This window comes from Psittacula echo, assembly GCF_963264785.1.
Source record: "Psittacula echo genome assembly, chromosome: 5".
In the NCBI taxonomy this organism is placed as follows: domain Eukaryota; kingdom Metazoa; phylum Chordata; class Aves; order Psittaciformes; family Psittacidae; genus Psittacula; species Psittacula echo.
Window position 1 is genome coordinate 88,107,913 of NC_137739.1, and position 20,351 is coordinate 88,128,263.

Consider the following 20,351-nt stretch of genomic DNA (forward strand, 5'->3'; position numbering starts at 1 on the left):
CAAAAAAACACCCTCCTGCTCACCCCCCCCCCCCCTTTGCCCCATCACCTCCACAGGGGTGGGGGCTTTGAGCCCCCCCCCTTTAGGGCTTGCATTTGGGGTGGCGGTGGCTGGGGAAGGGAGGAGGGTGTTCAGGATCTTCCAAATAAAAAAGCCCCCCCGAAAGGAGTTGAAAGCAAAGCGACCGGATACTGAGGGAGGAGGGGGGGGGCTCGCGCCTCATTTCTTGGCTTTGGCAGAGTTGCGGGGGGGGGTGACGGGGCGGCCGGCGGGGTTCAGCCCACTGAACTGCCCGTATTTGCCCTTGTTCTTGTCAGCTGGCTTCAGAATCTGGAGGGAAAAGGGGGGGGACAAAAGGTAAAGGGGGGGGGGCCGCGTGTTTCACCCCATCCTGCCCCAGCATCCTGCTCCCCCCTCCCGCACCTTCTCTTTGCGCCCATCCAGCAGGAATTGGGGGGGGGGAGGTCCTATGTGTGTGTTCCCCCCCCCTTCACCCCTATAGTGTCCTACCTGAAATGAGCACATGAGGGTTTCATCCACGCTCATCATGGCCCCCGCGTTGTCGAACTCCCCGCAGTAGTTGGGTGCTGAGAAGAGGGTGACGAGCTGGCGCTTGGCGAAGAACTCGTAACCGTCCTCCACTACCTGCAGGGGCACCATGGGGCTCAGCTGGGCCCCCCCCGGAGTCAAACACACCCCCCCCCAACTTGTGGGGGTCCAAGAGTTCCCTCCCTGTCCGTGCTCAAGGCCAGGTTGGACACAGGGGCTTGGAGCAAGCTGCTCCAGTGGAAGGGGTTGGGGTTGGAACTGGGTGAGCGTTGAGGTCCATTCCCAAACCATTCCATGAAATACTGCCCTGGAGGGGCAAATCTTAGGGGTAGAAACACCCCCCCCCTCAGCAAATACCCCAGGGGGGCCCCAAACCCGTACCTGGTGCGCCCGGCAGATGAGGTCCAGGTCGTGCTTGTGCAGGAACTTGGCCACCACCTCGGCCCCGAAGGTGAAGGAGACGCCGCGGTCGTTCTCACCCCAGCCCTGCACGTCCTTGTCGGGGTCGGACCAGAGCAGGTCACAGAGCAGGCCCTGATCCGGGACGTCCGTGGGGCGCATGATCCGCCGGATCTGCTCCATGGACTGCAGGTCGGGAGACAGCCCTATGGGAAAGAGGGGGGCACACACATCAGCTCCATCCTCTTCACCAGCACCCCAAAAGCGCCGGCCCGTGCCCACCTCCATGGCAGCAGAAGATCTTCTCGTCCACGATAGCAGCGATGGGCAAACAGTTGAAGCAGTCGGTGAAGGTCTTCCAGAGCTTGATGTTGTATCGCCGCTTGCCTATAAAGTAATGGGGGGAGGTGCCAAACTGGGGGTACAGCAGCTTGTGGGGCTCCCCGCAAGGGGTTGTGCCCCCCAAGTGAAGCACAGGCCCTGGTAACGCGGTGGCAATGCCATGGGGGTGGCCCAGCATCACACTTGGGGTGCGCAGTGGCAGGTGTGGTTGTTGGGGGGGGGGATGAAAAGGGGGTACGGGGAGGGTGTAGGGCCCCCAGTGTGTGTGGTGCTGGGAGCACTGGGGTGCTAGCGGCTGGGTGTGGGTTCAGGGGTGGCACAAGGAGGACACCCATGGTCACAGCAGCTCTATTAGGGGATGGAATGGGGCAGTGTGGGGGTGACACTGGGGTGCACGGGGACAACACCGGGGTGCACGGGGATGAAATCCGGGTGCACAGGGATGACATTGGGGTGCACGGGGGTGACACTGGGGTGCACGGGGATGACACTGGGGTGTGTGGGGAGGACACTGGGGTGCGTGGGGATGACATTGGGGTGTGTGGGGATGACACTGTGGTGCACAGGGGTGACACTGGGGTGCACGGGGGTGACATTGGGGTGCGTGGGGAGGACACTGGGGTGCGTGGGGAGGACATTGGGGTGCACGGGGGTGACACTGGGGTGCACGGGGGTGACACTGGGGTGCACGGCGATGGCAGAGGGGTTTCCTGGGGGGGGTGTCCACAGCTACACCGCAAGCACTCACACTCATCATAGAAGCCGTAGATGCGGTTGATGCTGGCGCACTCGTGGTTGCCACGCAGCAGGAAGAAGTTCTCGGGGTACTTGATCTTGTAGGCCAGCAGCAGGCAGATGGTCTCCAGCGACTGCTTGCCCCGGTCCACGTAGTCCCCCAGGAACAAGTAATTGCTCTCGGGGGGGAAGCCCCCGTACTCAAAGAGCCGCAGGAGGTCGTAGTACTGCCCGTGGATGTCACCTGGAGCGGGGATGGGGGGGGACAGGGGCTGTGAGGGAGCCCGGCAGCACAGGACGGGGCTGAGCGCACCCTGCACCCATCCTGCTCACCGCAGATCTTGAGGGGCGCCTCGAGCTCCAGCAGGATGGGCTGGCTCAGGAAGATCTCCCGGGACTTGAGGCACAGGCCCCGGATCTCGTTCTCCGTCAGCTGCACGTTCTTGCCCGGCCGCGAGCCTTGCACTGCTCCCGCCGCATGGACGGACACGTCAGGGGGAGCCCCAAAACACCCCTCACCCCCACCCCCAGCGCTGCCCCCAAGCCACGGCCCCATTGCCTGCAATGCACCTGAGCTGCAAAGCACCGAGCCCCCCCTGGAGCCACGTCCCTGAGCCCACAAACCCACACAACCCAAATACCCCCCTGAGCCCCCCCAACCCCACAGCCCCCCAGTAACCACTTCCCTGAGCCCCCAAACCCTAGAGGCCCACGAACCTCCTGAGCCCCCAAACCCCACAGCTCCCCAACACCCCCCTAAGTACCCCAAACCCCACAGCCCCCAACAGCCCTCTAAACCTCCAAACCCCACAACGCCCCGACAACCACTTCCCTGAGCCCCCAAACCCCACAGAACCCAAATACCCTCCTGAGCACCCAAACCCCACAATCCCCAACACCCCCCTGAGCCTCGGAACCCCACATATGCCCAACACCCACGCCTCTGAACGCCCGAAGCCCACAGCCCCCAAACACCCCCTTGAGCACCCCAAACCCCACAGCTCCCCAACACCCCCCTGAGCCCCTAAACCACAGAGCCCCCCAGGAACCACGGCCCTGAGCCCTCAGCACCCACCCCTCTCAATCTCCAAACCCCACAACCCCAATACAATCCTGAGCCCCCAAACCCCACAGAACCCAAAACCACCCCCTGAGCACCCCAAAACCCCACACATCCCCAACACCTCCTAAGCCTCTAAACCCCACAGCCCCCCAATAACCACTTCCCTGAGCCCCAAAACCCCACAGCCCCACGAACCTCCCAAACCCCACAACCCCCAACACCCCCATGAGCCTCTAAACCCCACAACCCCCAACACCCACCCCCCTGAATGGCCGAACCCCACAGCCCCCCAATAACCACTTCCCCGAGCCCCTAAACCCCGCAGCCCCATGAACCTCCCAGACCCCACAGCCCCCCAAAACCCCCCTAAGCACCCCAAACCCCCCAATACCCCCCGAGCCCCCAAACCCCACAGCCCCCCCCCAAATCTCAAACCCCACAGCCTCCAAACACCCCCTGTGTGGGGCACGCTCCCTGAGCCCCCCACCCCATCCCCTCCACCCCCCCCATGCAGCCCCCCAACCCCCAGGCCCAAACCCCACCTCCAGGCCCCCCAACCCCTCCATGCCCCCCCCCATCATGGCCCAGGCCTTGCCCTTTGCAGACCCCAACCCCCTTCAACCCCTCAAGGCCCAACCGCCCCCCCCCAGGCCGGGCCGCGCCGCTGCGGGCAGGGGCAGCCCCGGGGCCCGCAGCCGCTGCCGGGGGGGATCCGGGGGTACCGGGGGGAGGTCCCGGGGTACCGGGGGCACCGGGGGGGGGCCCCGCTCACCCTCCAGGAGGCGGCTGATGATGGAGTCGAGGTTGAGCTTCTCGGTGTCCGCCATGGCCGCCGGACGCTCCCGCCCCGCCCCGCGCGGCGCGCACGGCCGGGGCATGCGAGGCGGCGCGGCGCCCCCTGTCGGTGCGGAGGAGTTAGCGGTGCTAAGGGGGGGCAACGGGAGTAACGGGGAGAGGGGGGGTGATAGACTTCACCGTGGGGGTACGGGGGTGACACCTTGGACTCGGGGGGGGGACACGGGGTATCCCCACAGGTAGCACGGAGACGGGGGAACACCGGTAGAGAGGGAGAGGGGGACATGCGGCATCCACCGGTTATGGGGGGAACACAGGGGTGCCCCCCAGCATCCTCCCGGTGCCCCCCCCGTGTCTCCCCCGTATCCCCCCGGTATCCCACCCTGCAACCCCCCCGGTGTCCCCTCGGTATCCCCTCACTGTCCCCCGGTGACCCCCCCCCCCCGATATACTCCGCTATCCCTCCGGTATCTGCCCGGTGTCCCCCGCAGCACCATCCCGGTGTCCCCCTCGTATCCCCCCGGTAGCCCCCAGTGTCCCTCCGGTGTCCCCCTCGGTACCCCCCCCAGCATCCCCTCTATCTCCCCGATGTCCCCCCCCCGGTACCCGGTATGACCCCGGTGTCCTCCTCCGGGGTGCCCGCGGTACCCCCCCGGTGCCCCCTTCCCTGTACCCACCCCATGCCCGTGGGGCCGCCGTTGTGAGCAGCACCGGGCCGTTGCCGGGAGCCTGTTGCCACCCCAGTGTCCCCAGGGCAACCCCAAGCCCGGGTTCCTGCCGGCACCCCGGGAATAGCGCAGGGAAAGGGGGGGGACCGAGGGGGGGAGCCCCGTTGTGCCTCGGCTCATGGAGGCGGGGAGCTGCCTCTGCCTGTTCTTCCCGATCCCTGCCCGTTCCCTGCCTGCACCAGTCCCCAACCGGTCCCCAAGGCGGGGCCCAGGTAAACAGGCAGCGGGGAACTGCCCAAGCCGTGCCAAGCCCTGGTGTATACACAGCGCTGCGCCGCGCTACACTGTGCCATGCTGTGCTGTGCCAAACCCTGCTGTGCCATGCCGTGTGTTGTGCCAAGCCATGCCATGCCATTCCCAATGTCCTATGCCCTGCTGGGCATGCTGTGCCAAGTATGCCATGCTGTGCCATGTATACCATGCTGTGCCGTGTATGCCATGCTGTGCCATGTATACCATGCTGTGCCGTGTATGTCATGCTGTGCCGTGTATGCCGTGCCGTGCCGTGTATGCCATGCCGTGCCATGTACGCCATGCCATGCCATGTATGCCATGGCATGCCAAGTATGTCATGCTGTGCCATGTATACCATGCTGTGCCATGTATGCCATGCCCTGCCATGTATACCATGCCATGCCAGGTATGCCATGCTGTGCCAAGTATGTCATGCTGTGCCATGTATACCACGCCATGCCACATATGCCATGCCTTGCCACGTATGCCATGCCATGCCATCTATACCATGCTGTGCCATGTATGCCATGCTGTGCCGTGTATGCCATGCCATGCCATGTATGCCATGCCCTGCCATGTTTGCCATGCTGTGCCAAGGATGCCATGCTGTGCCAAGGATGCCATGCTGTGCCATGTATGCCGTGCCGTGCCATGTACGCCATGCCGTGCCATGTATGCCATGGCATGCCAAGTATGTCATGCTGTGCCATCTATACCATGCTGTGCCATGTATGACATGTTGTGCCATGTATACCATGCCATGCCAGGTATGCCATGCTGTGCCAAGTATGTCATGCTGTGCCATGTATAGCACGCCATGCCATGTATGCCATGCCTTGCCACGTATGCCATGCCATGCCATCTGTACCATGCCGTGCCATATATGCCATGCTGTGCCATGTATTTGCCATGCCGTGTATTCCATGCCATGGATACCTCGCTGTGCCACGTATGCCATGCCGTGCCATGCTAAGCCACACCACTCTGTGCCTGTGCACGCCTTATCGTGCCATGCCGTGTAGGGCATGCCGAGTCATGCCGTGCTACACGTGCCATGCTGTGCCGTGCCGTGCCATGTATACCATGCCATGCCGTGCATGACATGCTGTGCCATGCCACATGTGCCGAGCCATGTCATGTATGCCGTGCCGTGCCATGCATGCCGTGCCGTTCCGTGCCGAGCCCTGCGGTCGGGAATAGCTCCCGGGGCGGGAGCAGCCGCCTGGCTCCGGTGCTGACATTTCTGCCCCGCGGTGTCACCGTTACCGCCGGCCTCGCCTGACCCCGGCCGTGTCCCCGGTCCCGGCCCCCCCGCACCCGGCTCCGCGCTGCCCCCGGGGCCCGGTCCCGTCCCAGGGCTCCGCACCCCGCATCCCCCCCAGCCCGGTTCCCCTCGGCTCCCCCCGGTCCCGCCCCGCCCGCTTCCCCCCCCCGGGGCCGCCCCGCCCGGGCAAGAGGCGCCGCCGCCAGCGCCGGGACCGGAGCGGGCAGAGCCGCTGCGAGCACCGGACGGAGCCAGCGACCCAGTGACTCACAGGGAGAGCAGGCGACAGGGCCAGCGCCGGACACAGAGACCCATAGAACGCGGACCCACCGACAGACAGACCCATAGAACACCGAGCCACCGACAGACACAGACCGACTGACGCCGGTGGGTGGGAACGGGGGGGTCCGGGCAGTACGGGGGGTCCGGGTGCTATCTGGGGGGTGCTGGTGCTGGGACGCGGGTGCGGAAGTGGCGGGATCCGGGTCCGAGGGTGTGCATGGGTGTGTGCATGTGTGTGCGTGTGTTTGTATGTGTTTGTGCATGTGCGTGTATACATGTGTGTATGTGTGTGTACGTGTGTGTGCATGTGTTTGTACATGTGTGTGCACGTGTGTGTGCATATGTGTGCATATGTTTGTGCATGTGTGTTCACATGTGTGTGCGCATGTGTGTACATGTATGTACGTGTGTGCACGTGTTCCTACGTGTGTGTGTACATTTGTGTGTACATGTATGTACATGTGTGTGCATGTGTTTCTACATGTGTACACATGTATGCACATGTAAGTGCAAGCGTGCATGCATGCATGTGCATGTTTGTGTCTGTAGCATGTGTTTGCATGTGTATGCCTGTTTGTGACTGTGTGCGTGTGTGTGTGCGTATATTTATGTGTGTACATGTGTGTGTCTGTGTGCATGCGCGTATAGACATGTCTGTGTATGCATAGATGTGTGTGCACACAACTGTGTGCATGTAGGTGTGTGCATGTTTGTGTCTATGTGTGTGTGTGCACATGCACACACATGTATGTGCATGTGCGTGTGCATATTTGTGTCTACATGTGTGCATGTCTCTATGTGCATACATGTCCATGCACGGCTGCATGGGCCTACCTGTGCGCATGCACGTGTGCAGGCATGTCCATATGTGCATGTATACATGCACGCGTGTGTACACGATAGTGCCTGTATACATGTGTAGGCCCATCTGCGCGTGTGTACGTGTGTCCGCATGCACGTGTGCATGTACATATTCATGTGTATGTGTACATGTGCCCAGGGCACCATGGCACGCACGGGGTGCCTGTGCCCATGCCTGTGTCATGCCTATGCCCATGCCTGTGCCACGTCCCCGCGGCGGCTGCGGTGGCCGCGCCGGTGGCCCGGTGCCCGCGGGTGACGGTGCCGGTGACGCCGCGAGCAGCTGGCACCGGGCCGCGGGACGCGCGGCGGGGCCGGGGACGCGCAGGGGCCGCCCCCCAGAGCCGGGTCCCGCTGCGAGCGGGGCCGGGGACAAGGGTGGGAGCGCGGCTCGGGCCGAGGGGACAATGGGGCTCTGTGGCACCGCTGCCACCCCCTAATCCGGGGCACGGGGCCGGGGGGGTTTAAAGGGCAGCGCTGACCCCGGTCCCCTGCGCCAGCGGCCCCGAGCCTCCGTCCCCTGCGCGCTCTCCGGCCACGGCTCCCACCCCGAGGTACTGGGGGCAACAGGGACCCCCCCAGGGATGGGGATGGACGGGGCGCGGGGTGGTCCCCAGCTGGGGAAGGGGGCACCGGACCCGCAGGGACCCCCTTGTGGCTGCCCCATGAGTGGGTCATGGGGGGTCCTTGTGCTGCGGGGTGCTCATTGGTGGGGAGGGGACCCCCATCCTGTCACCCCATGGGGACACCCTGCCCGTGGTCCCTAGGGTGCTGCTTCCCCTATGGGGTTTATAGGAGCAGGGCTGGGGGAGCCTGGGTGGGTGCTCCACTCCGTGCCTCAGTTTCCCCCATGCCCAAGCACGCAGCTGGGATACGGAGCACCCCATGGCACGCGGGGGGTCCCCACTACTTGTGCCCGTGCCCCCCCAGGGCACCTGACCCCGGTTGTGCTGAGCGGATGCAGGATTGTGTCCATCCCAGCTCAGGCTCAACCGCGGTCACCGAGGGGACAACGTGGGGTCACCAGCGGGAGGGTGCCGGGGGGGGTAACGGGGGGCAGGTCCCCAAAGCCCCCCATTGACGGTGCCGTCCCGTCTCTTGCAGCCCCCCGGTCACCAGCATGGTGAGTGGGTCCGGGGGGGGGGGATTCCGTGCGATGGGAACGGCCCCGGTGAGCGCCGGTGGTGCCGGGCAGTGCCGCTCGGTGCCCACCGGCCGCGTGACCCCGCGGGACAAGGGCCCGCTTTGTCCGGGAGCGCCTGGCACGGCCCCGGGGCCCCGAGGCGGTGGCGCTGAGCCCGGGGCCCGGCCCGGCCCTTTAGGACCCGGGGCAGAGCCACGGCAGCCCCGTGCCAGCCCCTTAACCCCATCCCAGCCCCGCGTCAATGCCTCAGCGCCATCCCAGCCCCGTCCCAACCCATCAGCCCCATGCCAGCCCCATGCCAGCCCTGCGCCAGCCGCTCGCTCCCATAGCGCCCCATACTAGCCCCGTGCCAACCCATTATTCCCATGCAAGTCCCATGCCAGCCCCATCCGAACCCATCAGCCCGTGCCAGCCCAGTACCCACCTCAGGACAGCCCTTCAGCCCCAGGCCAGCCCCCGGCCAGCCCCCTGTCGACCCGTTGGCCCTATTCCAGCTCCATGCCATCCCCTTGGCCCCATTCCAGCCCCATGCCATCCCTGATCCAGCCCCTTATTCCTGTACCACCCCATACTAGCCCCATGCCAACCCATTATCCCCATGCTAGTCCCATTCCAGCTCCATCCCAGCCCATGAGCCCCATGCCAACCCTCCGCCAGTCCCATGTCAACCCATTAGCCACATTCCAGTCCTATGATAGCCCCATCCCAACACATTATCCCTATGCTAGCCCTATGCCAGCTCCATCCCAACCCATCAGCCCCATGCCAAACCTGCGCCAGCCCCTTAGCCTCGTGTCGACCTGTGCCAGTCCCATGTCAAGCCCTTAGCCCCATGCCAGCCCCATCCCAACACGTTATCCCTATGCTAGTCCCATGCCAGCCCCATCACAACCTATTAGCCACACGCCAGCTCCATGCCATCCCCTTGGCCCCATTCCAGTCCCATGCCAACCCATTAGCCCCATGGAAGCCCCATCCCAACCCATCAGCCCTGTGCCACCCCCACGCCAGCCCTGTGCCAGCCCCATGGCAGCTCCTTAGCTTATTCCAGCCCCATATCCCTCCCATACCAACCATTAACCCATTCTAGCCACAGCCCTCTACCAGCCCTATGCCACCCCATAGCCCCATATCAACCCATTAGCCCCAGGCCAGTCCCATGCCAGCCCCATCCCAACTTATTAACCCCATGCCAGCCCATTAACCCACTCCAACCGCATGCCAGCCCCTTAGCCCTGTGCCAGCCCCATGCCAACCTCTTCCATTCCAGCCCCATATCAGCTCCATGACAAGCCATTAGTCCATTCCAGCCCTATGCCAGCCCCATGCCAGCCCCATGCCAACATTCTAGCCTCATTCCAGCTCCTTAGCCCACTCCAGCCCCGTTCAAGCCCAATTCCAGCCCCATCCCACTCCAGGCCCATGGCAGCCTCATTCCAGCTCCTTAGCCCATCCCAGCCCCATGGCAGCCTCATCCCATCCGCATCCCCATCCCCATCCCCATCTCATCCCATCCCCATCTCCATCCCCATCCCATCCCCATCTCATCTCCATCCCCATCTCATCCCCATCACCATCCCATCCCCATCTCATCCCCATCCCATCCCCATCCCATCCCCATCCCATCCCCATCTCATCCCCAACCCATCCCCATCCCATCCCCGTCCCCATCCCCATCCCATCCCCATCCCATCCCCATCCCATCCCCATCCCCATCCCCATCCCCATCCCATCCCCATCTCATCCCCATCCCATCCCCATCCCATCCCCATCCCCATCCCCATCCCATCCCCATCTCATCCCCATCCCATCCCCATCTCATCCCCATCCCATCCCCATCCCATCCCCATCCCATCCCCATCCCATCTCCATCCCCATCTCATCCCCATCCCCATCCCATCCCCATCTCATCCCCATCCCATCCCCATCCCATCCCCATCCCATCCCCATCCCATCCCCATCCCATCTCCATCCCATCCCCATCCCATCTCATCCCCATCCCATCCCCATCCCATCCCCATCCCATCCCATCCCATCCCCATCCCCATCCCATCCCATCCCAATCCCATCCCATCCCCATCCCATCCCATCCCCATCCCATCCCCATCCCCATCCCCATCCCCATCCCCATCCCATCCCCATCTCATCCCCATCTCATCCCCATCCCATCCCATCCCAATCCCATCCCATCCCCATCCCATCCCCATCTCATCTCCATCCCCATCTCATCCACATCCCCATCCCATCCCCATCTCATCCCCATCTCATCCCCATCCCATCCCCATCTCATCCCCATCCCATCCCCATCCCATCCCCATCTCCATCCCATCCCCATCTCATCCCCATCCCATCCCCATCCCCATCTCATCCCCATCCCATCCCCATCCCATCCCCATCCCCATCTCATCCCCATCCCATCCCCATCCCATCCCCATCCCCATCCCCATCCCATCCCCATCCCACCCGCTCCCGGTCTCCTCTCCCGCAGCTCTCTCAGGACCACACGAGCTCGGAGCCGGCGCCGCTCCCGCAGGACCCGGCTTGGGCCGGTCCCGAGGCGCTGAGCCCGGGCTGGGGGGAGGCCGAGACCCCCGGCGGGGACGAGCCCGAGGAGAGCGGCGACAGCGACGGGGCCGCCCGCGCCTACGAGCGGCTGCAGAGCGCGCTGCGGCAGGAGGGGCTGCCCCGCACCGAGGAGCGGCCCGCGGAGACCGGCACGGGTGGGGACAGGGGGCAATGGGGAACATGGGCGCAATGAGGACATGGGGGGCAATGAGGGACATGGGGGGACAATGGGGACATGGGGGGCAATGAGGGACATGGGGGGCAATGAGAGACATGGGGGGACAGGGACATGGGGGGCAATGAGAGACATGGGGGGACAGGGACATGGGGGGCAATGAGGGACATGGGGGGACAGGGACATGGGGGGCAATGAGGGACATGGGGGGGCAATGGGGACATGGGGGGCAATGGGGACATGGGGGGACAATGGGACATGGGGGGACAGGGACATGGGGGGCAATGGGGACATGGGGGTATTGAGGGCAATGGGGGAGACAGGGACATGGGGGCAATGGGGAACATGGGGGGACAATGGGAACAAGGGGGCAATGGGGACATGGGGGGGACAGGGACATGGGGGGCAATGGGGACATGGGGGGGACAGGGACAAGGGGGGACAGGGACAAGGGGGACATGGGGGGGCAATGGGGGTGACAGGGACAGGGTGACGGTTGTGTCCCCAACGGGCGCTGTTGACCCTCCGCTCACTGGCAGGATGCGGCCCCCCGGCCATGACCGTTTGCATCCTGGGCTCCCCCAGCACCTTCCTGCCCGTGCTGCTGGAGGGGGGCAGCCGCTGCCCAGGTGGGTCCCAGCCCCTGACCCCCAGCCCATACGAGACACCTGAGAACCCACAGCGGGTGCTCCCCATGTGCCCCTGAGCCCTGGGCCAAGGCATCCCCTGCATGACCAGGAGGGAAACCGAGGCAGAGCCCCCCCCGCCCCACATCTCCATCCCCATTGACCCTATCGCACCCCAGTGCCCCCATCAAATCCCATCCCGTGGTGCTGGGGGCACTCACAGCATCACCCCATCCCCTTACCCTTACCTGAATGGGTGCCTCCTTTACCAGCCCCCATGCCCCACATCTGTGCCCCATTAACCCCAGTGCCACCACCCCATAGTGTTGGGGGGCACCCACAGCATCACCCCATCCCCTTATCCTTACCTGAATGGGTGCCCCTTTACCAGCCACCCTATACCCCACATCTCCATCCCCATTAACCCCATCACACCCCAGTGCCCCCATCAAATCCCACCCCATGGTGCTGGGGGGCACCCATAGCATCACCCCCATCCCCTTACCCTCACCTGAACGGGTGTCCCTTTACCCCCCCATTACCCCCCATCTCCATCCCCATTAACCCCATCACACCCCAGTATCAGCCCCAAATCCCATCCTACGGTGCTGGGGGGCACTCACAGCATCACTCCTTCCCTTTCTCCTTACCTGAATGGGTGCCTCCTTTACCACCCCCCCTGCCCCACATCTGTGCCCCATTAACCCCAGTGCTACCACCCCATAGTGCTGGGGGGCAGCTGCAGCATCTCCCCCTCCCCTTACCCTCACCTGAACGGGTGCCCCCTTTACCAGCCCCCCTATACCCCCATCTCCATCCCCATTGACCCCATCACACCCCAGTATCAGCCCCAAATCCCACCCCAGGGTGCTGGGGGGCACCCGCAGCATCACCCCCATCCCCTTACCCTCACCTGAACGGGTGCCCCCTTTACCCCCCATTACCCCCATCTCCACCCGCACTGACCCCCTCCCACCCCCGCGCACGGTGCCGGTACCACCGCGCTCTCCGCTCCCCATAGGCTCCATGGTTCTGTGCCTCTCTCCCGCCTGGCTCTCCCGGGTCCCCTCGGCCACATCCCCCGGGGCCTGGTCCCTGCTGCTCTCCCGAGGGGTCTCCTTCAGCCCCGGCGGCCGCAGCGCCCTGGAGACCTTCACCCCCCCGCGCCGGGCTCACTACGTGCTGGGAGCCTACGGGCGGGGGGGCCCGGAGCGGCGCTGGGTGCCGGAGCTCACCCGGGACCTCGATTGCCCCACGGCGGGCTCGGAGCCGCTCTGCCGCCGCCTCGACGACCCCGTGCTCGGCCGCTGCGTGCTGGCGGCGCGGGCGGGCCTGGCCGTGCCCCCGTGCGTGGCCTTCGTGCGGGGCGGCCGGCGCGGGGAGGTCCCCGCGGGGCTGCGGGGCCCCGGCGTGAGGCTGGTGTGGATGGAGGGGGCTCGGGGCGAGGAGGAGGAGGAGGAGCGGGCGGTGCGGGAGGAGCTGGGAGCCTTCCTCGGCGGGGCGGACATGGAGCGGTACCGGCAGGTGAGGGCGGGGGGGGCACCGATGGGGGGGGGTATGGGGCACAGCAGGGACATGGGAGAGATGGGGGGCATGGGGGCACCCATAGGGCACAGCTGGCAGCTATGGGACACAGAAGGGACATGGGTAGGGACATGTGGGGTATAAGGGGGACACAGGGGTAATGGGCATGGGGGGCATGGGGGAGATGTGGGGGCCATGGGCATGGGGGGGCATGGGGGCACCCATAGGGCACAGCTGGGACATGGGGGTTCGGGGGCATGGGAGGCATGGGGGAGATGGGGGAGGCATGGGCATGGTGGGGCATGGGGGCAGCCATGGCGCACAGAGGGGACATGGGGGGTATAAGGGGGACATGGGGGGCAGAGGCATGGTGGGGTGTGGGGGGGCACCCATGGGGCATGGCTGGGATATAGGGGGCATGGGCATGGGGGGGTATGGGGGCACCCATAGGGCACAGCAGGGACACGGGGGTCACGGGCATGGTGGGGCATCCATGGGGCACTCAGGGGCACGCGTGGGTCACACAGCCGTGGGGTGTCACTGGGGACCCCAGGTGACAGCGGCCCCATGGCTGGGTGGCTTTGGGGTGGTGGCGGTGGCACAGTGGGGGGGTGACACACGCAGGTGGTGCGATGGTGGTGCTGTGGGGTGACAGGGGGAGCCTGCGGGTGGTGGGGTCACACACGTGGGTGATGCCGGTGCTATGGGGTGCTGTAGGGTGCTATGGGGCACTATAGGGTGCTATGGGTGCTATAGGATGCTATGGGGTGCTATGGGGCGCTATGGGGTGCTATGGGTACTATAGGATGCTATGGAGTGCTATGTGGTGCTATAGGATGTCATGGGGTGCTATAGGATGCTATGTGGTGCTATAGGATGCTATGGGGTTCTATGGGGCGCTATGGGGTGCTATAGGATGCTATGAGGCGCTATGGGCGCTATGGGGCTCTATGGGCGCTATGGGTGCTACGGGGCTCTATGGGCGCTATGAGTGCTATGGGGCGCTATGGGTGCTACGGCTGCTATGGCTGCTATGGGGCGCTATGGGTGCTATGGGGCGCTATGGGCGCTATGGGTGCTATGGCTGCTATGGGGCGCTATGGGCGCTATGGGGCACTATGGCTGCTATGGGGCGCTATGGGCGCTATGGGCTGCTATGGGTGCTATGGGGCGCTATGGGCGCTATGGGTGCTATGGGTGCTATGGCTGCTATGGCTGCTATGGGCGCTATGGGTGCTATGGGTGCTACAGGCGCTATGGGTGCTATGGGTGCTACGGGCGCAATGGGTGCCATGGGTGCTACGGGCGCTATGGGTGCCATGGGTGCTACGGGCGCTATGGGTGCTATGGGTGCTACGGGCGCTATGGGTGCTATGGGTGCTACGGGCGCAATGGGTGCTATGGGTGCTACGGGCGCTATGAGTGCTATGGGTGCTATGGGTGCTATGGCTGCTATGGGCGCTATGGGCACTATGGGTGCTACGGGCGCTATGGGCGCTATGGGCGCTATGGGTGCTATGGCTGCTATGGGCTCTATGGGTGCTATGGGTGCTACGGGCGCTATGGGTGCTACGGGCGCTATGGGTGCTATGGCTGCTATGGACGCTATGGGTGCCATGGGTGCTACGGGCGCTACGGGCGCTATGGGCGCTATGGGCGCTATGGGTGCTATGGGCGCTATGGCTGCTATGGGTGCTACGGGCGCTATGGGTGCTATGGGGCGCTATGGGCGCTATGGGTGCTATGGGTGCTACGGGCGCTCTGGGCGCTCTGGGCGCTCTGGGCGCTATGGGTGCTACGGGCGCTCTGGGCGCTCTGGGCGCTCTGGCTCTCTGACGGTGCCGGCGCTGCCCGCAGGTGGCGGTGCGGCCCGCGGGGTGGCGCTGGCGGGGCTCCGGTGCCCGCAGCACGCACGGGACGGCGGAGGGGGCCGCGGTGGCGCGGGCCGTGGGAGCGCGGCTCCGGGCGCTGCGGGACGACGACAGCGTCCTCGTGGAGGCGCTGGTGCCCTCCGCGCGCGTGCCCGCGCCCCCCCCACGTAAGACCCCCCTGGGTCCCCCTTGGGTCCCCATCACCCGCAGTGGCCGCCCTTGGGTCCCGGCTGGACCCGGGCCCCCATCCCCTCATGGGGTGGCCAATGGGGAACCCAACCTTGGGGTGCTGGGGTAGGGCAGGGAGGTGGCCGTGATGGAGCCCCATGGGGGTGTGGGTCTGGACCCCCATAGTGCCCGGGGGGTAGGGGGGAAGGTGGCTACAGAGGGCCCCCATAGTGGTGGGGGGCTGGGGGGAAGATGGTGACACTGGACCCCTATGGTGCTCTAGGGTGATGGAGGTGGGGATGATGGTCACATTAGACCCCTATGGTGCCCTGGGCCTGGGGGGTAACGTGGCCACACCAGACCCCCATAGTGGTGTGGGGTTGGAGGGAAGATGGTGACACTGGACCCCTATGGTGCCATGGGGTGATGGGGGGGGCGGTGTTTGGACCCCTATGGTGCTCTAGGGTTGGGGGAGAAGGTTACACTGGACCCCTATGGTGCCCTGGGCTTGGGGGGTAACGTGGCCACACCAGACCCCCATAGTGGTGTGGGGTTGGGGGTGCGGTCACCTTGGACCCCTATAGTGCCCTGGGGTAGGGGGGGAGGCGTCCACCCTAGACCCCCACTGCAGGGCAGGGTTTTGGGGTGACCCCCTCGGACCCCGCAGCCCCACGGGGCTGGGGGTGGCTGTGGCCGTGCTGGAGCCCGGCACTGGGGTTACCCGGGGCCACCAGCGCGGTGCCGGGAGCCGCGGTGAGGGGGGGGCCGGGCAGGGACCCCCGTTCCCGTGCGGCGGTGCCTGCCCTGCCCCTCGCCCCCCAGGCAGCCCAGCCCCGCGGCTGCCCCTGGCCCTGCGCATCTGCACCCTGGTCTGCAGGTCCTGGGGGGACCGGCCCCAGCTCTGCCAGGTACGGGCACCGCGGCCCTGCCACCGGCGAGTGGGGATGAACCAGCAGGGAATGGGGTGGGAGCACAGGGATGGGTGCCTTGGTGGTCCTGGGTGACCCTGGGCTATGGTGGCCATCCCTGTCCCCATGCCTTGGTGGTCCTGCATGTCCCAAGATGATGGTGGCCATCCATTTCTCCATGCCTTGGTCACGTCCCCATGCCTTGGTCACGTCCCCATGCTTTGGTCATGTCCCCAAGGGTTGGTGGTCCTGCATGTCCATAATTATGGTGGCCATTCACATCCCCATATCTTGGTGGCCCTAAGTGTCCCTAGCTTATGGTGGCCATCCATGTCCCCATGCCTTGGTCATGTCCCCATGCCTTACTGGCCTTGAGTATCCACAGATGATGATCATCCCTGTCCCCATGCCTCGGTAGCCCTGCATGTCCATAGATTACGATGGCCATCCATGTCCTCATGTCTTGGTCGTGTCCCCAAGGGTTGGTGGTCCTGCATGTCCATAGATTATGGTGGCCATTCACATCCCCATATCTTGGTGGTCCTAAGTGTCCCTAGCTTATGGTGGCCATCCATGTCCCCATGCCTTGGTGGTCCTGCACGTCCCAAGATGATGGTGGTCATTCCTGTCCCCATGCCTTGGTGGCCCTGCATGTCCATAGATGATGGTGGCCACTCACATCCCCATATCTTGGTGGCCAGGTGTATCTTCAGTGCATGGTGGCCATCCATGTCCCCATGTCCCCAAGGGTTGGTGGCCCTGTGTGTCTATAGATTATGGAGCACATCCATGTCCCCAAGCATTGGTGGCCCTTATGTGAATCCAGGCCACGGTGGCCATCCACATCCCCATGCCTTGATGGTCCTGAGTGCCCCTAGACTGTAGTGGCCACCCATGTCCCCATGTGTTGGTGGACCCGTGTATCCCCAGGCTATGGTGACCATCCATGCCCTCATGCCTTGGCCGCATCCCCCTGCCCTGTTGTCCCTGCATGTCTCCAGGCTATGGTGGGCATCCATGGCCCCATGCCCTGTTGTTCCTGCGTGTCCTCAATCTATAGGATAACACCCCATGTTTCCAGTCTATGGGGTGACACCCCATGTCCCCATGCCTCGGTCACATCCCCATGCCCTGTTATCCCTGCATACCTCCATTCTACGGGGTGACATCCCATGTCCCCATGCCTTGGTGTTGTCCCCATGCCCTCTTGTCCTGCATGTCCCCAGTCTATGATGCCCATCCACATCCCCATGCCTTGATCACATCCCCATGCCCTGCTACCCCTGCTTGCCCCCATGGGGTGACATAGTATGCCCTCTATGGGGTGACCCCCCACCTCCTCATGCCTTGGTTGTGTCCCCATGCCCTGGTCACATCCCCATGCCCTGTTGTCCCCCTGTGCCCCCACTCTATGGGGTGACCCCCCACGTCCCCACACGTGTCCCCGCAGGTGTCCTGCTGCATGGGGCGCGCGGAAGCCCCGGTGCATCACGGCGCGGCGCTGCCGCAGGGGCTGGACTCCAGCCTGCAGCACTGGGGGGTGGCAGCCCCCGAGCAGCGCCAGGCCCTGGCCACGCGCCTGCGGGCGGCCGCCGAGGCCACCATGGCCGCAGTCCTGGCCATTGAGGCCGAGCTGAGCCCCGAGCAGCGCGGCGGTGCCCGTGCCCACACCGACATCATGGGTGAGCGTGGGGACATGGCGGGGGACCCCCCATGGTGGTGGTGGTGGTGGTGGCATCACCGAGCACCGCGTCCCCATCCTCATCCCCAGGCGTGGACTTCTTGCTGGCGTGCGTGGATGACACCTTGGAGCTGGTGGCCCTGTCCACCAACAGCCAGCGGTGCCTGGAGACCTGCCTGCTGGCCGAGGCGATGGGGCGCGCTGTGGGGCAGCCCCACGGTGACACAGCCCGGCTGCTGGCCGAGGCCATGCTGCACCGGGCACAGCGTCACCTCATTGAGGGCAAGGACATCCTGCTCATCGGCGCCGGGGGTGTCAGCAAGAGTTTCGTCTGGGATGCAGCCCGCGACTACGGATTGAGGGTGAGGAGCTCGGGGGGCTGCCGTCGGTAGGCTTCAGAGTGAACGCCGGGCGCCACGCTCTGCTCCCCCAATGGGTGCATTCGGCGCTGTCCCCCCCCCCTTTCGGTAACACCTCTTTGGGGTCGCAGATCCACTTGGTCGAGTCGGACCCGGAGCACTTCGCAGCGGGGCTGGTGGAGACCTTCCTGCCCTATGACAGCCGGGAGCACCGGCGCGACGAGGAGCATGCGGAGCGGGTGACGGAGCTGCTGCGCTCCCGGGGCCTGCAGCCCCACGCCTGCCTCTCCTATTGGGATGACTGCGTGGTGCTGGCGGCCCTGGTGTGCGAGCGCTTGGGGCTGCGCTGCAGCCCCGCCGCCGCCGTTCGTGTGGCCAAGCAGAAGAGCCGCACGCACCAGCACCTCCAGCGCTGCCGCCGCGGCCGCCCGGCCCCGGCCGCCTTCGCCGTGCCCTGCTGCCGGCTGCAGAGCCACGGGGACGTGGAGCGGGCGGCGGGGGCCGTGCCCTTCCCGGCCGTGGCCAAACTGGAGTTCGGGGCCGGCGCTGTCGGGGTGAGGCTGGTGGAGAGCCCCGAGCAGTGCCATGAACACGCGGCCCGGCTCTGGCGGGACCTGCGGGACGACGCCGACCACCCCGGCATCGGCTTGGGATGGGGGAACGCGATGCTGCTCATGGAGTACGTCCCCGGCACCGAGCACGACGTCGACTTGGTGGTGTTCGAAGGGCGCTTGATGGGCGCTTGGGTGTCCGACAACGGCCCCACGCGCCTGCCCGCCTTCCTGGAGACCGCCGCCTGCCTCCCGTCCTGCCTGCCCGCGGACCGGCAGGCGCAGCTCGTGCGGGCAGCCCTGCAGTGCTGCCTGGCCTGCGGGCTCCGCGATGGGGTCTTCAACGTGGAGCTCAAACTGGGGCCGGCCGGGCCCCGCTTGCTGGAGATCAACCCCCGGATGGGAGGGTTCTACCTCCGCGACTGGATCCGCGAGGTCTACGGCGCCGACCTGCTCCTTGCGGCCGTGCTGGTGGCGCTGGGGCTGCCGCCGGTGCTGCCCGCACGCCCCGCGCCCCGCACGCACTTGGCCGGGGTGATGTGCTTGGGCTCGGAGCACGGAGCCGTGCTGGGGGCCGGCGGGGCGCTGCGGGCGCTGCGGGACCTGCAGAGCCGCGGGCTCGTCCGCCTCAACCGGCTCTTCGAGGAGACAGCGGCGGACGGGGAGTACGAGGAGCCGTGCCTGAGCGTGGCGTGCGCCGCAGAGACCAGGGCCGAGGCTTGCCTGCGCCTGCTGGGGCTCTGCCAGGCGCTGGGCATCGACTCCCCGCGGTACCCGGTGGAGCATTTCCTCTCGCACTTCAAATAGCGGCGGGGATGGAGAGGGGATGGAGCGGGGATGGAAAGGGATGGAGGGGATGAAGCAGGGATGGAGGGGATGGAGCGGGGATGCAGGGGATGGAGCAGGGATGGAGGGGATGGAGCAGGGATGGAGGGGATGGAGCGGGAATGGAGCAGGGATGGAGGGGATGGAGCAGGGATGGAGGGGATGGAGCGGGGATGGAGGGGATGGAGCGGGGATGGAGGGGATGGAGCAGGGATGGAGGGGATGGGCACCAACCCACTGTCTTGGTTCCCCCTTCTGCAGCAGCACTGCCCCAGCATCCCCACAGCACCACACACCATGAAACACCATCCCCTGGCATCCCATCCCCTGGCACCTCATTCCCTGGTATTCCATTCCCTGGCATCCCATCACATGACATCCCATCCCATGACATCCCCTGGCATGCCTTGAATCCCCTGGCATCCCGTCCTCTGGCACCCTATCCCCTGGCATCCCCTGGCTCCTCTGGATCCAAGTTCCCTGCCCTGGTGACTCATCCCCTGGCACCTGACTCCATCCTGGCACCCATCCCCTGATATCCTACCCCACGACATCCCATCCCCTGGCAACCCCTTCCCTGGCATCCCCATTCCCTGCTTTGGTGGCCCATCCCGCAGCATCCCACTCCATCCTGGCACCCCATCCTCTGGAATCTCCCAAGGCCCTGGTACCCCATTCCCTGCTCCCCAGCATCCCCCCCGG

At 65.4% G+C, this 20,351-nt stretch overlaps 2 protein-coding genes across 2 annotated transcripts; one reads left to right on the forward strand and one right to left on the reverse strand.

Annotated features, from left to right (window-relative positions):
- Positions 1 to 40: 40 nt before the first annotated feature.
- PPP1CA (protein phosphatase 1 catalytic subunit alpha) lies at positions 41 to 3,931 on the reverse strand. The gene is made up of 7 exons (XM_080617939.1): positions 3,861 to 3,931; positions 2,359 to 2,490; positions 2,039 to 2,269; positions 1,231 to 1,335; positions 931 to 1,154; positions 511 to 645; positions 41 to 330 (listed from the first exon to the last, which is right to left on the reverse strand). The coding sequence occupies exons 1-7, from the start codon at positions 3,913 to 3,915 to the stop codon at positions 220 to 222; spliced, it is 993 nt and encodes a 330-aa protein (XP_080474065.1). The 5' UTR covers positions 3,916 to 3,931; the 3' UTR covers positions 41 to 219.
- A 3,266-nt stretch (positions 3,932 to 7,197) lies between these two features.
- Positions 7,198 to 19,631, forward strand: CARNS1 (carnosine synthase 1; the record flags this gene model as incomplete). Its single annotated transcript, XM_080618342.1, has 11 exons — positions 7,198 to 7,309; positions 7,392 to 7,630; positions 7,723 to 7,806; positions 10,885 to 11,116; positions 11,676 to 11,765; positions 12,784 to 13,286; positions 15,144 to 15,324; positions 16,148 to 16,233; positions 17,684 to 17,915; positions 18,005 to 18,276; positions 18,405 to 19,631. 11 exons carry the CDS (start codon positions 7,198 to 7,200, stop codon positions 19,629 to 19,631), a joined length of 3,258 nt encoding a protein of 1,085 aa, XP_080474468.1.
- Between the last annotated feature and the right edge of the window lie 720 nt (positions 19,632 to 20,351).

Coding starts and splice junctions, on each gene's coding strand:
- PPP1CA (XM_080617939.1), bottom strand. CDS start 3,915: ATGGCGGACACCGAGAAGCTCAACCTCGACTCCATCATCAGCCGCCTC. Junction 1,336..2,038: donor CTACGGCTTCTATGATGAGT/GTGAGTGCTTGC, acceptor ATTACTTTATAG/GCAAGCGGCGATACAACATC. Junction 1,155..1,230: donor GATCTTCTGCTGCCATGGAG/GTGGGCACGGGC, acceptor TCTTTCCCATAG/GGCTGTCTCCCGACCTGCAG.